This window comes from Eutrema salsugineum, unplaced genomic scaffold (assembly GCF_000478725.1).
Source record: "Eutrema salsugineum unplaced genomic scaffold, Eutsalg1_0 scaffold_7, whole genome shotgun sequence".
Lineage (NCBI taxonomy): Eukaryota > Viridiplantae > Streptophyta > Magnoliopsida > Brassicales > Brassicaceae > Eutrema > Eutrema salsugineum.
In genome coordinates, this window is record NW_006256486.1 from 4,122,017 (window position 1) to 4,138,143 (window position 16,127).

Here is a 16,127-nt window from a genome sequence, read left to right on the forward strand (position 1 = left end):
AGCTCGAGTGACTTACATTTGGTGGATGGAGAGAAGAAACCACCGATGAGATATATCTATGAAGCCATGGATAGGGCTAAAGAAGCCATTGCTAATACTTTTAACCAAATAGAATGAGGAATACGAGCAAGCGTTTCAGATCATTGATGAGCGATGGTATTGTCCCTAAGCTCTTTATCACAAACTCCAAAGATATCTTTTCTGTCCTTTCTTCCTTTAAGAATATCAGGAGGATTTGGAGCAACATACCTGTCCATTGGACCTTTACGTTTTTTCAGATTATGACGACTTCCCTGACCAGTACTAGGCTGAATGGGATCTTCTTCCTCATAGTGTGTACCATCGTTTTGTTGAGGGATTGATGGTGATTGCATCATCCGAGTTGTGGCCATTGTCTCAGCTTTTTTAGCCCTAAAAAGTCTCATCTCTTCCTTCACGTGATCTGGAACTTTAGGATATGCAGTCACAACCGTGAAACCGCCGGCTAAGTGTTGTTTCACACATAGAACTCCACAGTTCATCACTTTACTACAAAAGTTACACGTGAAACTACCATAAACAGTTCTAGGAACTGCATATTTCCTTCTTGGATCGACGACCCTACCATCTACTGGATCAGACATGGTGAAAAAAGAGAAGGAAGAGGAGATAGTAAAGAAGAGACTTTGAAAAGTTGAAAGAAAAGGAAGAATGAAGTTTGAACTTAAAAGAGACGGTGATGGAGAGTTGAGGCCACTCTTTGAGTACACAAATATTTAGGAAATTGGAAACAAAATTTAATGCATTCAAGAATATATGGCACAGAGAATCACAGAATCACGCAACAGCTTACTAAAAACTCAAAAAACAAAATTGGCAACAAGTATAATTGAAGAAAATTACATTTTCTTATAAGGCGACTCTTGTAGCGCCTAAGCGCTTGAGGCATGCTTTTTTAATCACAGATTTGATCCACAAATTTCAAATGGATCTTGTCTTGCTAGTTATTGGAAGCTTCATGCTCAGAGTCAGTCTTGCTTTCCAGATAGTCATCGCCCTTGAGACACATGTGTTCCGTTCTCAAATCCACGAATCTGCTAAGATAGCTCTGCGCTTACAAACCCTACCATCGCGCAAGTCCTGATGGTACTTAATGTATACAGTTGCATCTATAAACCCCTTGAGTTTAGCATCCTTTCCCTTAGTTTCTACCATCACCTCCACAATCTTTAAATCAGACAACTTGTGTTGCAACTGCAACAACCGAAAGTTTGGAAACTCAAGATTATATAAACGAACGCACCATTGCTAATATATAAAGGAAAGAAAGGAAGAAAAACAATACTTTGCGTTTCTGACGATTGGGTAGTGACGAATCCAGTCATTTTTTCTATCAACTCTGATGCCTGCACCACGTAAAATTGTTTTTTTATCATCCTCTGATGGCCATTTATGCACGCTGATTAACATGGTAGAACTGAGGTGCAGTTTGATCATTCCAAAGCGTACCCACGGTCCCTACATAGATGAATCAACAACACATAATGCATCAATCCGCAAGGCATCTACTACACACAACTTTCAAGAAAAACTCCTCCTGAATAATGCGCCAGAATTACCTGTATTTTTAGGCCTAACAACATAAAACCTGACATACAGGTCGTGCTTTGTTAGTTCGTGACTACTAGTCTGAAAATGCACAAGGGAACCGGTAGCTGGATCCTCTGCAACACAAGTTATATAAAAGGAAGCAGGCAGGACCAGGCTCCCACCTTTCTTATTGTATTTCTCTACGGAATAAAGCTGCAAGTTGGTTCCCTGACACATATCGAGTTTTGAATAAAGGGACTAGAAGATAACATAATCAAGAATTAGAGTTGAAGAGTTGAATTAACTAGTGTTTACCTGAAGCATATTGTAACGATGAAGGCCCATCTTAGCATAAAGGCGCACTATAAGGGGACAATCATTCGGTTTCTCGCACTTGAAAACTACCATTCGCTCAGGGGAAGGAATCACTAAACCGTCGACATCGAGCCCCTAAGACACATCTATTGTATAAGCTAGGCCTTGAGCTTATGTACGGAATGTTTTGTTCCCAAATAAGAAGAACTAAACCCTAGAAAACGAGAGACTTACATCGGATTCCCACACTCGAAGTCAATACGAACGATGATAATTCCACCCCAGAGGACACAGCTCCTTCCTCTTCTTCCTCTTCTCCTCTCGCTCCTTCCTCTTTTCCTTGAACTCATACTCAGGAAGAGCCCGCTTCTTCCTCTTCGTCTCTACCTATTCTTTCTCTTCTTCCCTAGCCTCGATGGTTAATGTCTCGCCAAAACTACCTTACCCATTTTATTCACACCAACTTTCTTTGCTCTGCTCGGCAAGCGGCTGAAGCTTTTAATCGATTCAGCTTCGTTCACGCGAATATGTAAAGAAAAATTGCAAAAAAGGCCCCAGACTATCGACGTTAATTTCACGTAGAAAAAAACCTAGGTCAAAATGAGGTATATATTTTTTTTAGTCACATTACATTTTATGAGTAAGATTATGATTTGGTTAAACTTTTTTCAATTAACTTTGACTTGGCTTGCACGCATATGCAGGCATGATATGTCTTGATTAAATTATCATATACTACTTTAATTCTTATTATATAAGACAACATCTAGTATCGCGATCATCCACTTTCTTCCTGAATCCCTAAAAAAAGTGAAAAAAAATTCTCGACAACCTGGGCACGGCTCTCTGAAATTCTCCATGGACGAAACCACCATCAAAGTAAGCTCTTCTGCTCCTCATGGCTTCTTTATTTGTTCTTCTTCTTACTCACTCTTTAATCTCTGTTTCTCGAACGAATATGTTAGAATTTCTGATCAGATCTTGTGTATTACCTTAGGGGATGGAATCGAACCATGATGATTTTTAGGCTCGAAGAAAACGGTATATTGATGTTTTTTTTGTTGAGATTTTGTAAACTGTAACTTTAGATGCGTTGGTCTTGTGTTGATACAATTTGTAAATTATTGCAGTTTCGATAAGATCTTACTTCGCCCCTAAATATTATCTCTGCCTAAAGTTCTGATTACTTCAATAATCATCAACAGATTTAGTCTCAACTAGGATTAGTTTGTGTAACTCAAATCGTCTTGTGATGAAGAAAAGGTCATTCCAAGGTAATAAATATTGTTGAGTCATAATCTTTTTGAGAATTTTATTAGATGTTACAGATTATCACACTCACTAGTGTTATCATTTTTGGAATCTTAAAAAAAAAAAACTCAAACTTTAGCTGCTTACAAAGCACGATCTATAATCAAATTATATAGTTGTTGCTTCATTAACACGCCAACTACTTATCAAGAAATACACGTATAACTCTCTCAAAAAATGTTTTTGCAAAAATCTCTCTCAAAGAAATAATTTCATTCGCTCTACGATCTTCTCGGTCTACCCATACCTCGGTTTACCAACAAATCATTCATTACAATAACTTATCAGCCTCAGCAAGGGCATCTAACCAAGTTGTCACAATATAGAATACAACCTAGAAAAAAGATTCACGAAGGAAATAGCTTTCTTTGCTATTATATATTTCCTGGTCTCGGGTAAAAGAAAACTCTGTAATCCACAAACTGAGACAGAGAATCAGTTATGTCTTGGATCATTGGTATGAGCGTGGTTTTACGTACGTATAGCGTTTATTGTTTATTTGCGTGGTTTATAGTTAGTGTACATTTCTCTAATAAAACCATTATCTTTTAAAGCAAAAAGCATTTGGTTATTATAATAAGAGACTTATCTTATGAACTTTCTGTTTGCGCCAATGCTTTTGCAGTTTAGAAGAACATCTATAGTTAATGAAAATGATTAAGATGCTTGAAGCAAAAAATACCTCTGAAATCCTCTTCCTTGAATCCACTTAAAATTGCACAAGCAAGAGAGATATTGGTTTGTCTGATCCATTTAATGTAATAAGATAGTCAAAAGCATACGAATCTAAACTACGATTCTGGAAAATCAACAGTGGAATTAGTAAAATAAACTTATCACTGACATACCATGTAAGGTATCAAATGAAGATTTAAGTTCATTATCCTCTAGTTCAGCTTCTTTCAAGCAGTCATTTAGCTTTTCCAGCAAGGATTCTTTCTCCTCTCTCTCTCTTCTCAGGATTTCTGAGAAATACAAATATTGCAATGCTAAGAGTAATGATGCTATGGTAGAGAATCAATCGATGGTCTGACAATTTGCTTTGTAAGGAAAACAATCAATTTGCATTTTCGTAAAAGGAAAATCATCATCTACGTACATATTAATTATTCATTAACCTAGCGGTGTTATTGTAAGTCGTATTCTTCTCCTCTCTTCTTACTAAATCATCATCTACGGATTTTGGTTGTCTTCTAAACCTATATTTGTCTTCTGTTACTCGATTGTTTCGTTAGAGAAATAAACTTTCTTAATTAAGGACATGGAAGGTAAAGGAAGAAGCTAGAAGAGCAATGATTTTGCAGAGAGAAAACTTTTAGAGAACAATTAGGGCGAAGAAATCGGTTAGCAAGGCTCAGAATTTGTATCCAAAGCTCGATGGTCTGAAACAAGTTTTGATGATGATTGATGTTTATATCTCTGCATGAAACAAGGACCACGGAGGAGGAGGAAGAATATGATTAGTATGGAATCCTCGGTGTAGATCCTTTAACTGATTATGAAACCGTGAGAAACATTACAAAGAAGTTAGCATTTTTGCTTCATCTCCGGACAAGAACAAGTTTGATGAAGGCGGGGAAGGCGTGTTTAAGTTGGCTTTAGATGCTTGGTGTCTATATTATCTGATCATTCTAAGCAAATCATGTATAATAAAAAAAATTAAAAGAAGATAAACAGAAAAAGAGTTATGGTTATTCTTCAACTTCATCATCTTATAGGGCAAGGATACAAATCAAGTGCAAGAAAAGAGAGAAACCATGGTATGACGAGTCGGAAGGTTTTTGCAACTGCGGCTCGAGGAAATGCAAAAGCAGAGAGGCACTTCAAAGAAACGGGTGAGGACAACAGTAAATGCAAACTCTAGTTCTGAAACAGTAAAAACAACAAATGCAAACTCTACTCCCAAAGCAGAGAGGCTTTTTAAGAAGCCAATGACATATGCAAAATAAGAACTAAGACAAAGAGAAAGATTCAAATTAAGAGACCCGTTAACAAAGAGACTCTTGATAGACAAAAAATAAAACCCATTCATGATCTGATGTAGTAAAACCATTCTCCAACTCTAGACTCAAAGTCAGATCTACTTCTTACGAGTAAGAGTCGACGTTTTAAATCTTCCTCTTAGACGATGTTCCTCCACCATGACCAAGCAGCGAGCAAACATCTTTCCTCTTCTCACCAACACGACAATTTCCATCCTTAGACGAGACCGGAACTTCAAAACATTCCATTTCCTTAAGAACAGCCCGAAGATTATCCGCTTCGCGTACAGCAAAACTCATCATCTTACGCTCAATCAATCCTTCCACATACTTGTACAAACCAAACTTCACGCCTTCTCTATTACAAAAATCAAGAACTGCTTGTTCATGCACAATATCATTGGCTCCATCAAATGCAGAAACTGGCCAGTACTTGTCTCGGAGATGAACACTAGTATACTCGGTGACCGGAAGACCTTTCTTTAGCTCAGAGCTATACTCGGCGAACTGAGCGTTGAACGCTCTGATCATAGCCGATTCAGCCACCGTCCTTCCTTTTGAGGTGGCTCGTCTCTTTAGCTTCTCGGTACGTTGCACTTCCACAACAGCTGCAGTACCGTCTTTGGTTTTCATCCAACGGCAAACTTCGTAGATGTGAAGTAGATTCATCTCGTGGCTAAGAGGACAGATCCCTAAGGAGTTTGCCTTGGACAACACGCTATCTCGTACGTCTTTGTAAGGGATCGTTGTTAGGACTCGGACGTGTTTAGCCATTTGGGTTGTAAACAAAAAGAAGCTGGTCAAATCGGAAAGGGTAAAGCTGTCGACTTGTACCTGGTTCTCGCGTAACGGTTCTAAACAATCTAGAAGCTTCTGGAACTTCTCGGCTTCAGTTTCGAACATAGCTTCAAATTTGGCGTCGAGCTTGCTTTGTTGACGATTTGCAGATGCCATGCCTTCACAAATATGGTTGTTTTTATAGCATGTGATGTGCCGTATTTCGTATAGACACATAGAGGAACTAGGAGTGTGATTTTTTTTTTTTTTTTTTTTTAACTAGACCATTCTTAATTTTTCATCTATGGGATTTTATTGATCAATCAGAAAGAGACCATTCAATTGCTGCTTTTATTAATTTTCTTGTAAACTGTTTAAAACAAAAAACTATTATTATGTCCATACGCACGCTTCTTCATTTCCCAGAAGGCAGACGAAAATATGCGTGTTACTTCTTCCAAATTCTTTCAAATTCCTGTATTTTTTTAAAATAAAATAACTCCAGCTCGTAAATATTTTCCAATGTATTTAACTTTTAAAATTATATAGTGGTAATGTGGTATTATATCCGAAAAATCATAAACAATGGCTTTTAAAGCAGAACTAAAGTTAACATGCAACTAAGGCAGTAACAACTTTTTTGTATATAGATGCAAATTAAAAGAGAACCTACGTCAAAAAAAAAAAAACCTGCTAAACAAGTATATACATACAGAGACAACGTAATTAATTTTTTAAAAATTATAAACACTGCTAAAACAAGTTTCGTAACATTAAAGAAGTCAAGTGCCACGCTTACAACTTCTAAGTAACTCGCAACAACAAAGAAAACACGTACGTTACAACAACAAGAGATCGAGAAGAAAACAAACTAAATGATACTCCTGACGAGGGTTATGATCACAGTAATTATCTTGATATCATAACCCTTCTCAAATAATCAAATCTACTTCTGACGAGGACGTGTCTTAGACCCAACGTGATCAAGAGCCATTGCATCTTTTCGCTTCTTACCCACGCAAGATTCACCATTCAAATTACTACTTTCACCCTCACATGAAGCTTGAACATCAGTACCAGCTATCATTCCCGCAAGAACGGCACGAAGAACTTCAGCTTTACGTCGCGGATAAATCTTCTTCTCACCTCCCATAAGTTCCTTAATGTACTCAATAAGCTTACCTCTCACTCCCTCCTTCTTCCGACAAAAATCAAGAACTGAATCTTCACTTACAATATTATAAATATGGAATACAGAAGCTGGCCAGTACTTGTCTCGCATGGCACAAATTTCCTCTTCTCGTGTTACCCGATACGGCTCCAACAATCTCCTACGGTCAACTTCCTTCATCGCCTCACTGTAGTCAGCGAACTGCTCGTTAATGGCTCGGATCATAGACGCTTCAGCCAGAGTCAAGCCTCTCACGGTTGCTCGCCTCTTCAGCTTCTCGCAACGCTGCACCTCCACAACAGCTTTAATACCAGTTTCGGTTTTCATCCAGCGGCAAACTTCGACGACGTGACTGAGATTAATCATCTCGTGGTTTAGAGGACAAATCCCCAAGGAGTTTGCCTTGGCCAAAACGCTATCTCTTACGTCTTTGTAAGGGATTGTTGTTAGGACTCGGACATGTTTAACCATTTGCTGTGATGTGTAACCAAGGTTTAGCATATCGGACACAGTGAAGCTGTCGACTTGTATCTGATTCTCACGTAGCGGCTCTAAACAATCTTGAAGCTTTTTGAGCAGCTCAGCTTCGGTTTCGAGACCAAACATACTTTCGAAATTGACATTATTCTCGGTTTTTTGACCACGACAAGAACCAGAATCCATGTAATTAAAGGAAATGACTCAGAGAGAGTGAATGATTTTGCTTCGTGTGGAGTTGGGTAGAAAAGACAGTAGAAAAGAATGCCTTTATAATAACTTGTAGAAAGTTGTAAGAAACAACCAAAAAAATCGGATTAGAATTCAAAAGTAAAAAGATTTTGATCACAGTTACCAAGTCTGGTGTAGTTTTCTTAGCTTAATTAATTGACTGGTGTAGAGATTGGGGAGCCACTATTGGTTCAGTTTTCTTTAAGTCTTAAGCACGCTGGTCCGTTTACCGACGTAGGGAGACGAAAGGAGCCTAACACTTCAACTGTTTCTTTTGTATACTATAGATAATAAACATTTCTAGTTTTCTTTCTTTTCTGTTCTCCAAATATTTTCTTACATGGTCAAACTTTTTTTCTCTATTAGTTAAAACTCATTTAAGTCTCGAACTAACGAGACGATAAAAATATTTTGTATGTTTTTCTGCAATTTGAAAGCGAGAAAATTTTCTGATCTCTAAACATATTATTGTGAATTCAGGATTTTGTAACTCCAAACACGATCAGTGACAGTACCAATTTTTTTTTGGTTCAGTGACAATATCACTTATACTCATAGTTACAAGTAACTGAAAAATAAAATTAAAGTAAAGTAAAGCTTGGATATATATTCTAAATGTTTCCTGTTTGTACAATTTCCCTTTTTTCGACTCATAACACTAAACATGTCAATTAGCCAAGAAACATGATAATTGATGCATATATGATATAGCTTTGTACTTTGTTGGATATCACAAATCAGACTGATTATGAAATGCTAAGTGTCAAAGAAATTTGTTTCTCTGGTTCTCGACAGCAGAGAGCAAGTAGCTAGGGTGAGTAACATCAAGAAGTACATAGATAAATCAACAACACATAATACATTTCTCCGCAAGGCATCTACTACACACAACTTTCAAGAAAATTCCTCCTGAATAATGCACCAAAATTACCTGTATTTTTTAGGTCTAGAAACATAAAACCTGACATACAGCTCGTGCTTTCTTCTTTCGTGACTATTAGTCTGAATAGGTACAAGGTAACCAGTAGCTGGATCCTCTGCAACACAAGTTATATAATACGAGGCAGGCATGACCACGATCACACCTGCCCTATTGTATTTCTCGATGGAATGAAGCTGCAAGTTAGTTCCTCTGTTCCTGCTCCTTCCTCTTCTCCTCTCGCTCCTTCCTCTTATCCTTGAACTCATACTCAACAAGAGCCTGCTTCTTCCTCTTCTTCTATAGCCTCGATGGATAACGTCTCGCCAAAACCACCTTATCCATTATCTCGCCACACATCAACTTTCTTATCTCTACTCGGCAAAAGCCTAGGAAACAATGAGGTATATTTGTTTTTAAACCTAACTTGTTAAAATAAGTAAATAAACCCCAAAAGTTGATATGTTAGAGCCTTTTGATTATTATTATAGAATTTATTTTTCCGGTGTATAAAATTATTATGTTAGAGATCAAAACTTGATTAATCTTTTTTTTTCTGTTAGTGTGTGTGATTTACACCTAATTACACGGACTACTATTCAACACTCGCGTGGTAGGTGTCAAGTTTACACAAAACACATATGTAAGAATGGTTGATCTTCTTCATCCTTGAAAGAAAGGTAATTTTTGATCAGACTCGTGAGGCCGAACGCAATCTGATTTCATCCATCCGATTCTCCGTTTTACATTGTCGTACACGATCAGGCGTCCACGCATCGATATGTCTATAAAAATACACAAGATGGGAAGTTTTGTGATTGATTATTGTGATAAAAAAAGGGTTTACATATAAATGTTTGTTTGTTTTTTCTTTTGAAAAAACAGTAAATGTTTGTTTTACCTCCAAGAATAATGGTGGAACCATCATGAACACTGCTTCCATCTAATATCCCTAGACATACATTTCCTTTGTTCTGCATCAAAGAGTATGTAAGAAACTCGAATAAATGAAGCTAAATCAAAATTTGAAGCAAATCACAATGGTGAGAGCTTTTACAGTGCTTACACTTATGATCAAGTAATCCTCTGGTTGAATCACAAGCTTTCTTGATATAATCCACCATTTGCTCCCTATTTGGATGGTTATCGGTTTGTAGAACCGTTTAACATCCGATAAGGAACTGCATATTGAAAACCGACCACAAACTTTAATAGCTTTGATATTTTACTCATAATGGTTCTCCAAAAGTTGATATGTTCTTAAGGTACCTAATCAGAAAGTTAGCTTGCCAACAGATAGGCAGTGCTTTGTCTGATTCGTCGCGTGTTAATTTAACTTCTTGAAGCTTTCACCAACAAAGATCATAAGACATCATTGACCAGAAGAAGATTTCCTTCTAAGAAAAAGATTGTGATTACTTACTGATGTGACCAATTGGGAGTAAGCCTTCTTAGGGAAGTATGTATACGAGCTTCCTGTGTCAAATAAGACTTTCCCTATTCTCCCATTTTCGCCACTTAAGCTAAGCATACCATTCCCGTAGCTCACTTTTGTAACTTGCATCTGATGAACTTCCCTAGAAGAATAGGAAAATGTAAATTTTATTTGAATATGTAAGTGACCAAGATTGAAACATTTTGGGAATATACCAAAAAAATTCAAACAAGCATGCAAGATAGGCGATTCTAAACATTTTGGGAATTCACCATTATTTGACGTTTTCGATTACTGTGTGCACTTACAAGTGAGAATGGTGAAACATAGGAACCCATGTCATGCCGTGTAATGGAACCAAATCACTGCCCATGAAGATATACCCTTCACCGTTTAGATCAGAGGGAAGGCAATGGCCAACCACATTGCTGATGATACCTTGGCTTGCAAGTTGAGAAGGCAAGCTAATTTTAGCTCTGCTCAGACCGAGGATCCCATCTTTCTTCAGCAGAGTGTTCAACAGTAGGCCTTGCTGATCATATCCACACCTTGAATTAAGCAAAAGTCACATTCATACACAGGAAAACATAAACTCTATAATAATCACAAGTCAAGGTTCCAAAAAGCAAAAGTCACAACAAACACTCAGATATTCTGTAACAAAATCACAAATTGTTAACGTGAGTGATGGTTACCCGAAAACTATATCAGACGCGGCAAGTGATCCGTTGTGGAGTTTGAGATGAAACTCATCTTTGGTGAGAACTCCAAGGGAAGAGCTAAGATCAGCATACTCAATCTCGTAGTCACATTGTTGACAACTCTCACAAAGTTCTGTCATTTGATTCTTTTGCACTTCTACACATAAGTGTTCTGCAGATCCAACTAACTTATCTTTTCGTGGCTTGTATAGTTGATTTGCTCCCTAAATCCAACCAAAACATATAATGTTCATCACCGGTTTTCACCAAAGAAAATTCTCCTAAAAGCTCAAAAAACAGGATCCTTATACATTACCTTAGCGCAACTAGTACAAGGAGCATCACATTGGATCCAAGTCAAGTCACTTCCAGTATCGATATCAAGATGAAAGTAATGTCCATCTTTTTCAGGGTTTCCAACAAAAACCCGTGTGAAATAGAGCCTGCAACAACAAAGAGACAAAAAGACAAAGCTTTGTTTCCTTGTGCTTTAAGGAACTAAAAAATTCAGTTTTAAGGTTTGTATGTAACATGCAATGCCATACCCATCTGGATACACATATCCACCGACGGGAAAAATGGTGGTGGAGGAGTCCAAAGAACCAACGCTTGCAGAAAAAACATCGTTGACTTTTACAGGGTTGACCAGCTCTTGTTCAATTGATTCCACAAAGATTCCATTCTCTTCCTTTACTACATCCAAAGCTTCCGCCAAATTACGCTCAGGAATTTCTCGAGCTCTCAATTTGTGGTACACAGGGAACACAAACGACGCCGTTTCACGGCGATTATCCTCATCACGGTCCCTCTCATCAGAAACCCTAAACAGCTGAACAGAGTTTGGGAAAACAGAGCCGTAGAAAGCAATCGCGAGAAGCGAGATTCCGAGAAGACCCAGCACTAGTCTCGGCGAGCTCATGGAGAGATCCGAGAACCAAAGTCCGGATTGCGGGTTTTGGTGAAGCGGGTCGGGTTGAAAACTCGGGTTTCGCTCGTCCTCGGGGCGGATATCAGGTGGGTAATCGTGGTCAGTGAGGGTGAAAGCAGAGATTGTTTTGCCTTTGGAAGGATTATCGGACGGTGGGAGAGTGATTATAACTACGCCGTGGACTCGCTGTTGCTGCTGGTGGTCGTGAAGATCTGGCTCCATTCTTGGATTCTCCGATCGAAAATGCAGAGTAGGAGGAGGACTGGTCAAAATAGTCTAAGAAGTAAGAATCATAGAGGCTTTCTACACAAGACAATGTCAAGGATGGTGCGAGGAAGGAGAGAGGTCAACTATATTTACTATTTTTTCTAATATTTGAAAATTGAATAAAAAAACATTTACGCATAGATTTCTATTTTGATTGTCAAAATAAATATCAAACTAGATTTTACCCCGTGCATCCGCAGGGGAATTTTTTTTAATCAAAATTTATGATATTATTTATGTTTTCTTTATAGATATAATTTTTTAATAAATAACAAAGATTTATTTTTGTGTTTAGATATAATTTATTTTTTAGTTTTTTCTACTATATTATAACCACGATCATAAAAACATAATTCTAACCCAATCATTTTATTAATCGAAAAAGACCGTTATTATAAAAACTAGGTATCTATCCGCATCGCGCGGACACAATCATTATATAAACCTTATTATAATTTGATTATTGAAACATCATATTTTTATTTTCAATTCTTGCCAAACACGGGCTTTATATATTTAAGAAATCGTGTAATATTTTTATATTTGAGTTTGTAATAGTTAAATTGTATAATATTTTTTGCCAAAATTTCGGTATATATCATTTTTTAAGATGAACAACACTTATGTACAATAATAAAATGAAATTATACCATTAATATTAATCAAATATAGAAAAATTTGTACTTTATATAATAAACGAAATAAGATCTAATAAATATTCCTTCAGAAAAAAAATTTCTATGTCTAAGCCTCTAAAAAAGCTAGTATCACAATTATTATCACAATAAAATAAATATTAATAATCATCACAATTATATGTCATTTTATCACCTAGTAATGATTCTGATGAGGTTCTTTCTATTTTTGATTTTCATAATTATTATATTATAATTATAACAAAACATGACATATATAGTCAACTAAATTAGCGATGGTAAATATGACTGTTATTTTTCAAAACATTGCAAACACTACTATTGGTTGTCGTAACGGTGGTTTTCAATTTAAAGTAGTACCCATTTGTTACTCATAATCAGATTTTATTCATTGTTAAGAATAACTGATCTATCTTTGAAAAAAATGTCTCCTTGCACGATGATTTCTGATTTAGGTGTAGCATCTGATCGATCTTCTATCTGTGTTCAAGTTATCAAGAGTGTCGAGGAAAGCCTAGGTGTTCACGGTATTCAGCGATCGTTTATATTCGCAGACGAACATGTAAGTATAACTTCAAAAATAACATATTGTCTGAATCTTAATATATTACTGTCTGAATCTTGATATATTATCAATACCATCATTATTTTTTAACTGAAAATCTAGGGTGATCGAATACGTGCATCGATTCCGAATCGTTTAGTAGACTATTATGAAGGCATGATGTGTGATAAAGATTGGTATTTCATTGGTAACTTCAAAATTACTCCACACATAGGAACTTCGAGGATTACAGTCAATGGTCTCCATATCTGTATCGATGAGGATACTCATGTTGAGAAGACATCGCCTAAATCAGATGACCAGTTGTATTCATTTGCTAATTTTAGAAATGTCCTTGACGAATCTTTGATGGAAAACATAGACGTTGGTATGTTTTCTTAGTATTTAATTATACTCAATTAGATTAATTAATACTCTATTTAATTATATGAATATATTGCTTTATGCTAGTTGATTTGATCGGAGGTATTATCAAAGTTTGTCAATTGGAACGTCAAGACCAATTTTGGATCGGAAATCAGAGAATCAACTCAAGTGTTCTAAAATTTACAATAAGAGATTTTGAGTAAGAATCCATTGATACAAAGACTAATACATATATAAATCTTTACTATCATATTCTCTATGTTAAGGAAAATGATATATTAATTCTGTTTTTTAGGGGTGTCGACATCAATTGCATAGCGTGGGGAAGAGATGCTGAACATTTTGAGTCCTTATGGAAAAATACTCCTCGTCGCAAAATCGTTTTCTGTGTATTGAGATTTTGGGAGATGTGTCGATATGGAGGTTATTTCTCATTCTATCGACCAACCATACATCGATTTATATTCATATTAATTGTAGCTAATATAATTTTCTATATTGAGGCAGTCCAGACGAATTATCCTACAAAATATATTACAAAAATATTTTAATTGAGGTATATAATCATAACGCTTATCAAATAAAACGATAAGTGTACCCCAACAGACTCTTCGAAAACTTCCTCGGCAGTCTTCTTAAACAATTTTTGAGCAATTTTGTCAAACACGACAAAGACTGCCGTCCCTCCAAAACCATCGTCCACGTTCAACAACAGAAAGAAACTATAAAAGAATAATTAGACAATTAATTTTATAAATATAAAAAATATAAGACGTAAAGATTAGAAAGTATGTGGACGCCGAAATCAAAGAATAGAGATTGACTACCTAGCAACAACTTCAGACTCATAAACATTACTATTGCAATTAATGCATTTCCAAGACGGCGGCGAAGGAGCATGGTCTCTCTCGGGTATAGGATGAACCTTTTTTCACACTTCTTGCATGCTATGTAATACCACGAATTACTATTGGCAACCGAGCGTATAGTCGCCAATGTCACATACTTACCAACCTGCTTAGTCGAGATAATCAACGACAACCACCGATATACAAAATTTTTTTATAAACATAAATAATAGAGTATCGCATAATCACATACCGTATCGATCGAATGTATAGAACTTAACTTTTGCCTAATATTATTTCCCAAAAATTCATTGTTTAATGAATCTTTAGAATCTACACCCGAATCATCTTCATTAGGAATGAGAATATACTTATCTTGAGGCCACCTAAACGGAAAAAAAAAAGAAACTAATTATAGTAGAACGAACATACGTACAAATAAAACCGTATTATAATTCCATTGAATAAATCCTTACTCAGATCGGAATTTCGCCACAAGAGGACAAACTGGATCAAACAAAATCTGAGTTGTATTAAAAGCATTTGAGACGCTCATCTCACCTAAAAAGTGTAAATAAATCGATGTATCAGAAATATATATAATCTATGATAAAACTCTTCGTAATCGTCACTAAAATTGAATCAGTATAAATCATTAAGTAATATACCTCGATAGTTTTGATACACGCAAGCCTTATAATAACCACAACGACGGATGCGCAATTTCGTTTAACATAATCAGCAACTTCTTTTGCGTAATCAGCCCAAAGAGTACATGGTAATTGTAGATCGCTGTTATAATTAATAAATAATCATGAGTTAAATCATATAACTAAAAAATAACACAAAATAAAATAAATTATTAAATTAGAACTAAGCATGTTACCTCTCATCCCTAAGATAAATCTTAAGTCTAGAACGACGTTTTCCTTGAGCCATAACGTCCTCAACATGACCAACTCTTACGATTTGTCCGACCACGTCTTAGCGTTTGTAATAAAATAGGACGAAACGAAAGAACCAAAACAATTACCGTGTCATAAAAAATACCGTGTCATAAAAATATTTTTAAAAATATGCGTCTCAGTTTAGATATGTTACCGATCAAGTAGCCATTGTCCAAATCAGTTGATAAAATATCTGGAAAACTTTTCATATATTTCTCAGGAACGTCTTGAGGAAAATCCAAGCATACAGAGACAGTCGTAGTTGCATAGAACACTATCTTGAAAGGCGTTCGTGTAGTTCGATACTCAGAATTATACTCAACAACCTTAAAAGTATTGATAAGCACCGATCTCCCCTCGATCAAATCTTTACGAAAAGATTTAGCGAAAAACCTTTCAACAGTTGCTTGTATCCTATCACCCTAAGATCCAAAGGACAATAAAAAAAAAATTAACCAACAAATAATTGGCTAACCGAGATATTCATAAATTATAGGACTAACCTCTTGGTCAACCAAGACCATCTCAAGTGAACACCCCCCTCTACCTTTGAATCCATCCCAAATCTTGAGGATATTAACTTTGATAACAAAGTTATTAGAGCCAGGACGTAGATCCCTAACGAAAACATTAGATGCTGATTTTCTTTTAAAAATCGACAT

At 36.2% G+C, this 16,127-nt stretch overlaps 5 protein-coding genes across 6 annotated transcripts; all 5 read right to left on the reverse strand.

The window, feature by feature from the left end:
- Positions 1–140: 140 nt before the first annotated feature.
- LOC18011430 lies at positions 141–623 on the reverse strand. The gene has a single exon (XM_006393250.1). The coding sequence runs from the start codon at positions 621–623 to the stop codon at positions 141–143; it is 483 nt and encodes a 160-aa protein (XP_006393312.1).
- A 436-nt stretch (positions 624–1,059) lies between these two features.
- On the reverse strand, positions 1,060–1,977 carry LOC112082933 (UPF0725 protein At1g02770-like). Its single transcript, XM_024150652.1, has 4 exons — positions 1,885–1,977; positions 1,599–1,797; positions 1,448–1,497; positions 1,060–1,233 (listed from the first exon to the last, which is right to left on the reverse strand). The coding sequence occupies exons 1-4, from the start codon at positions 1,975–1,977 to the stop codon at positions 1,060–1,062; spliced, it is 516 nt and encodes a 171-aa protein (XP_024006420.1).
- A 3,210-nt stretch (positions 1,978–5,187) lies between these two features.
- LOC18011433 lies at positions 5,188–5,810 on the reverse strand. Its single transcript, XM_006393251.2, has one exon. The coding sequence runs from the start codon at positions 5,808–5,810 to the stop codon at positions 5,304–5,306; it is 507 nt and encodes a 168-aa protein (XP_006393313.2). The 3' UTR covers positions 5,188–5,303.
- A 3,499-nt stretch (positions 5,811–9,309) lies between these two features.
- Positions 9,310–12,109, reverse strand: LOC18011442 (aspartyl protease APCB1). 2 transcript variants are annotated; one of them, XM_006393253.2, is made up of 9 exons: positions 11,434–12,109; positions 11,205–11,331; positions 10,883–11,112; positions 10,496–10,735; positions 10,176–10,329; positions 10,022–10,098; positions 9,819–9,933; positions 9,654–9,726; positions 9,310–9,537 (listed from the first exon to the last, which is right to left on the reverse strand). In XM_006393253.2, exons 1-9 carry the CDS (start codon positions 12,036–12,038, stop codon positions 9,416–9,418), a joined length of 1,743 nt encoding a protein of 580 aa, XP_006393315.1. In that variant the 5' UTR covers positions 12,039–12,109; the 3' UTR covers positions 9,310–9,415. The 2 variants fall into 2 exon arrangements, with proteins under 2 accessions (XP_006393315.1, XP_024005944.1); XM_024150176.1 differs by having other exon boundaries at positions 11,424–11,512.
- Positions 12,110–14,990: 2,881 nt separating this feature from the next.
- Positions 14,991–16,127, reverse strand: LOC112082934. Its single transcript, XM_024150653.1, has 5 exons — positions 15,969–16,127; positions 15,620–15,887; positions 15,405–15,501; positions 15,187–15,310; positions 14,991–15,041 (listed from the first exon to the last, which is right to left on the reverse strand). Exons 1-5 carry the CDS (start codon positions 16,125–16,127, stop codon positions 14,991–14,993), a joined length of 699 nt encoding a protein of 232 aa, XP_024006421.1.

Bases quoted from the DNA above. Each gene is read 5' to 3' on its own strand.
- LOC112082933 (XM_024150652.1), bottom strand. From the start codon at position 1,977: ATGGTAGTTTTCAAGTGCGAGAAACCGAATGATTGTCCCCTTATAGTG. The intron at 1,498-1,598 runs GTAATTCTGGCG...TCATCTATGTAG, and splicing joins TGTTAGGCCTAAAAATACAG to GGACCGTGGGTACGCTTTGG. The intron at 1,234-1,447 runs GTTAATCAGCGT...CGGTTGTTGCAG, and splicing joins CTGCACCTCAGTTCTACCAT to TTGCAACACAAGTTGTCTGA.
- LOC18011442 (XM_006393253.2), bottom strand. From the start codon at position 12,038: ATGGAGCCAGATCTTCACGACCACCAGCAGCAACAGCGAGTCCACGGC. The intron at 10,736-10,882 runs GTAACCATCACT...GCTTAATTCAAG, and splicing joins GCGTCTGATATAGTTTTCGG to GTGTGGATATGATCAGCAAG. The intron at 10,099-10,175 runs GTAAGTAATCAC...TGTTGGTGAAAG, and splicing joins ACTCCCAATTGGTCACATCA to CTTCAAGAAGTTAAATTAAC.
- LOC18011433 (XM_006393251.2), bottom strand. From the start codon at position 5,810: ATGAAAACCAAAGACGGTACTGCAGCTGTTGTGGAAGTGCAACGTACC.
- LOC18011430 (XM_006393250.1), bottom strand. From the start codon at position 623: ATGTCTGATCCAGTAGATGGTAGGGTCGTCGATCCAAGAAGGAAATAT.
- LOC112082934 (XM_024150653.1), bottom strand. From the start codon at position 16,127: ATGTCGATTTTTAAAAGAAAATCAGCATCTAATGTTTTCGTTAGGGAT. The intron at 15,502-15,619 runs GTAACATATCTA...ACAAACGCTAAG, and splicing joins GGACAATGGCTACTTGATCG to ACGTGGTCGGACAAATCGTA. The intron at 15,311-15,404 runs GTAACATGCTTA...TAATTATAACAG, and splicing joins ATTTATCTTAGGGATGAGAG to CGATCTACAATTACCATGTA.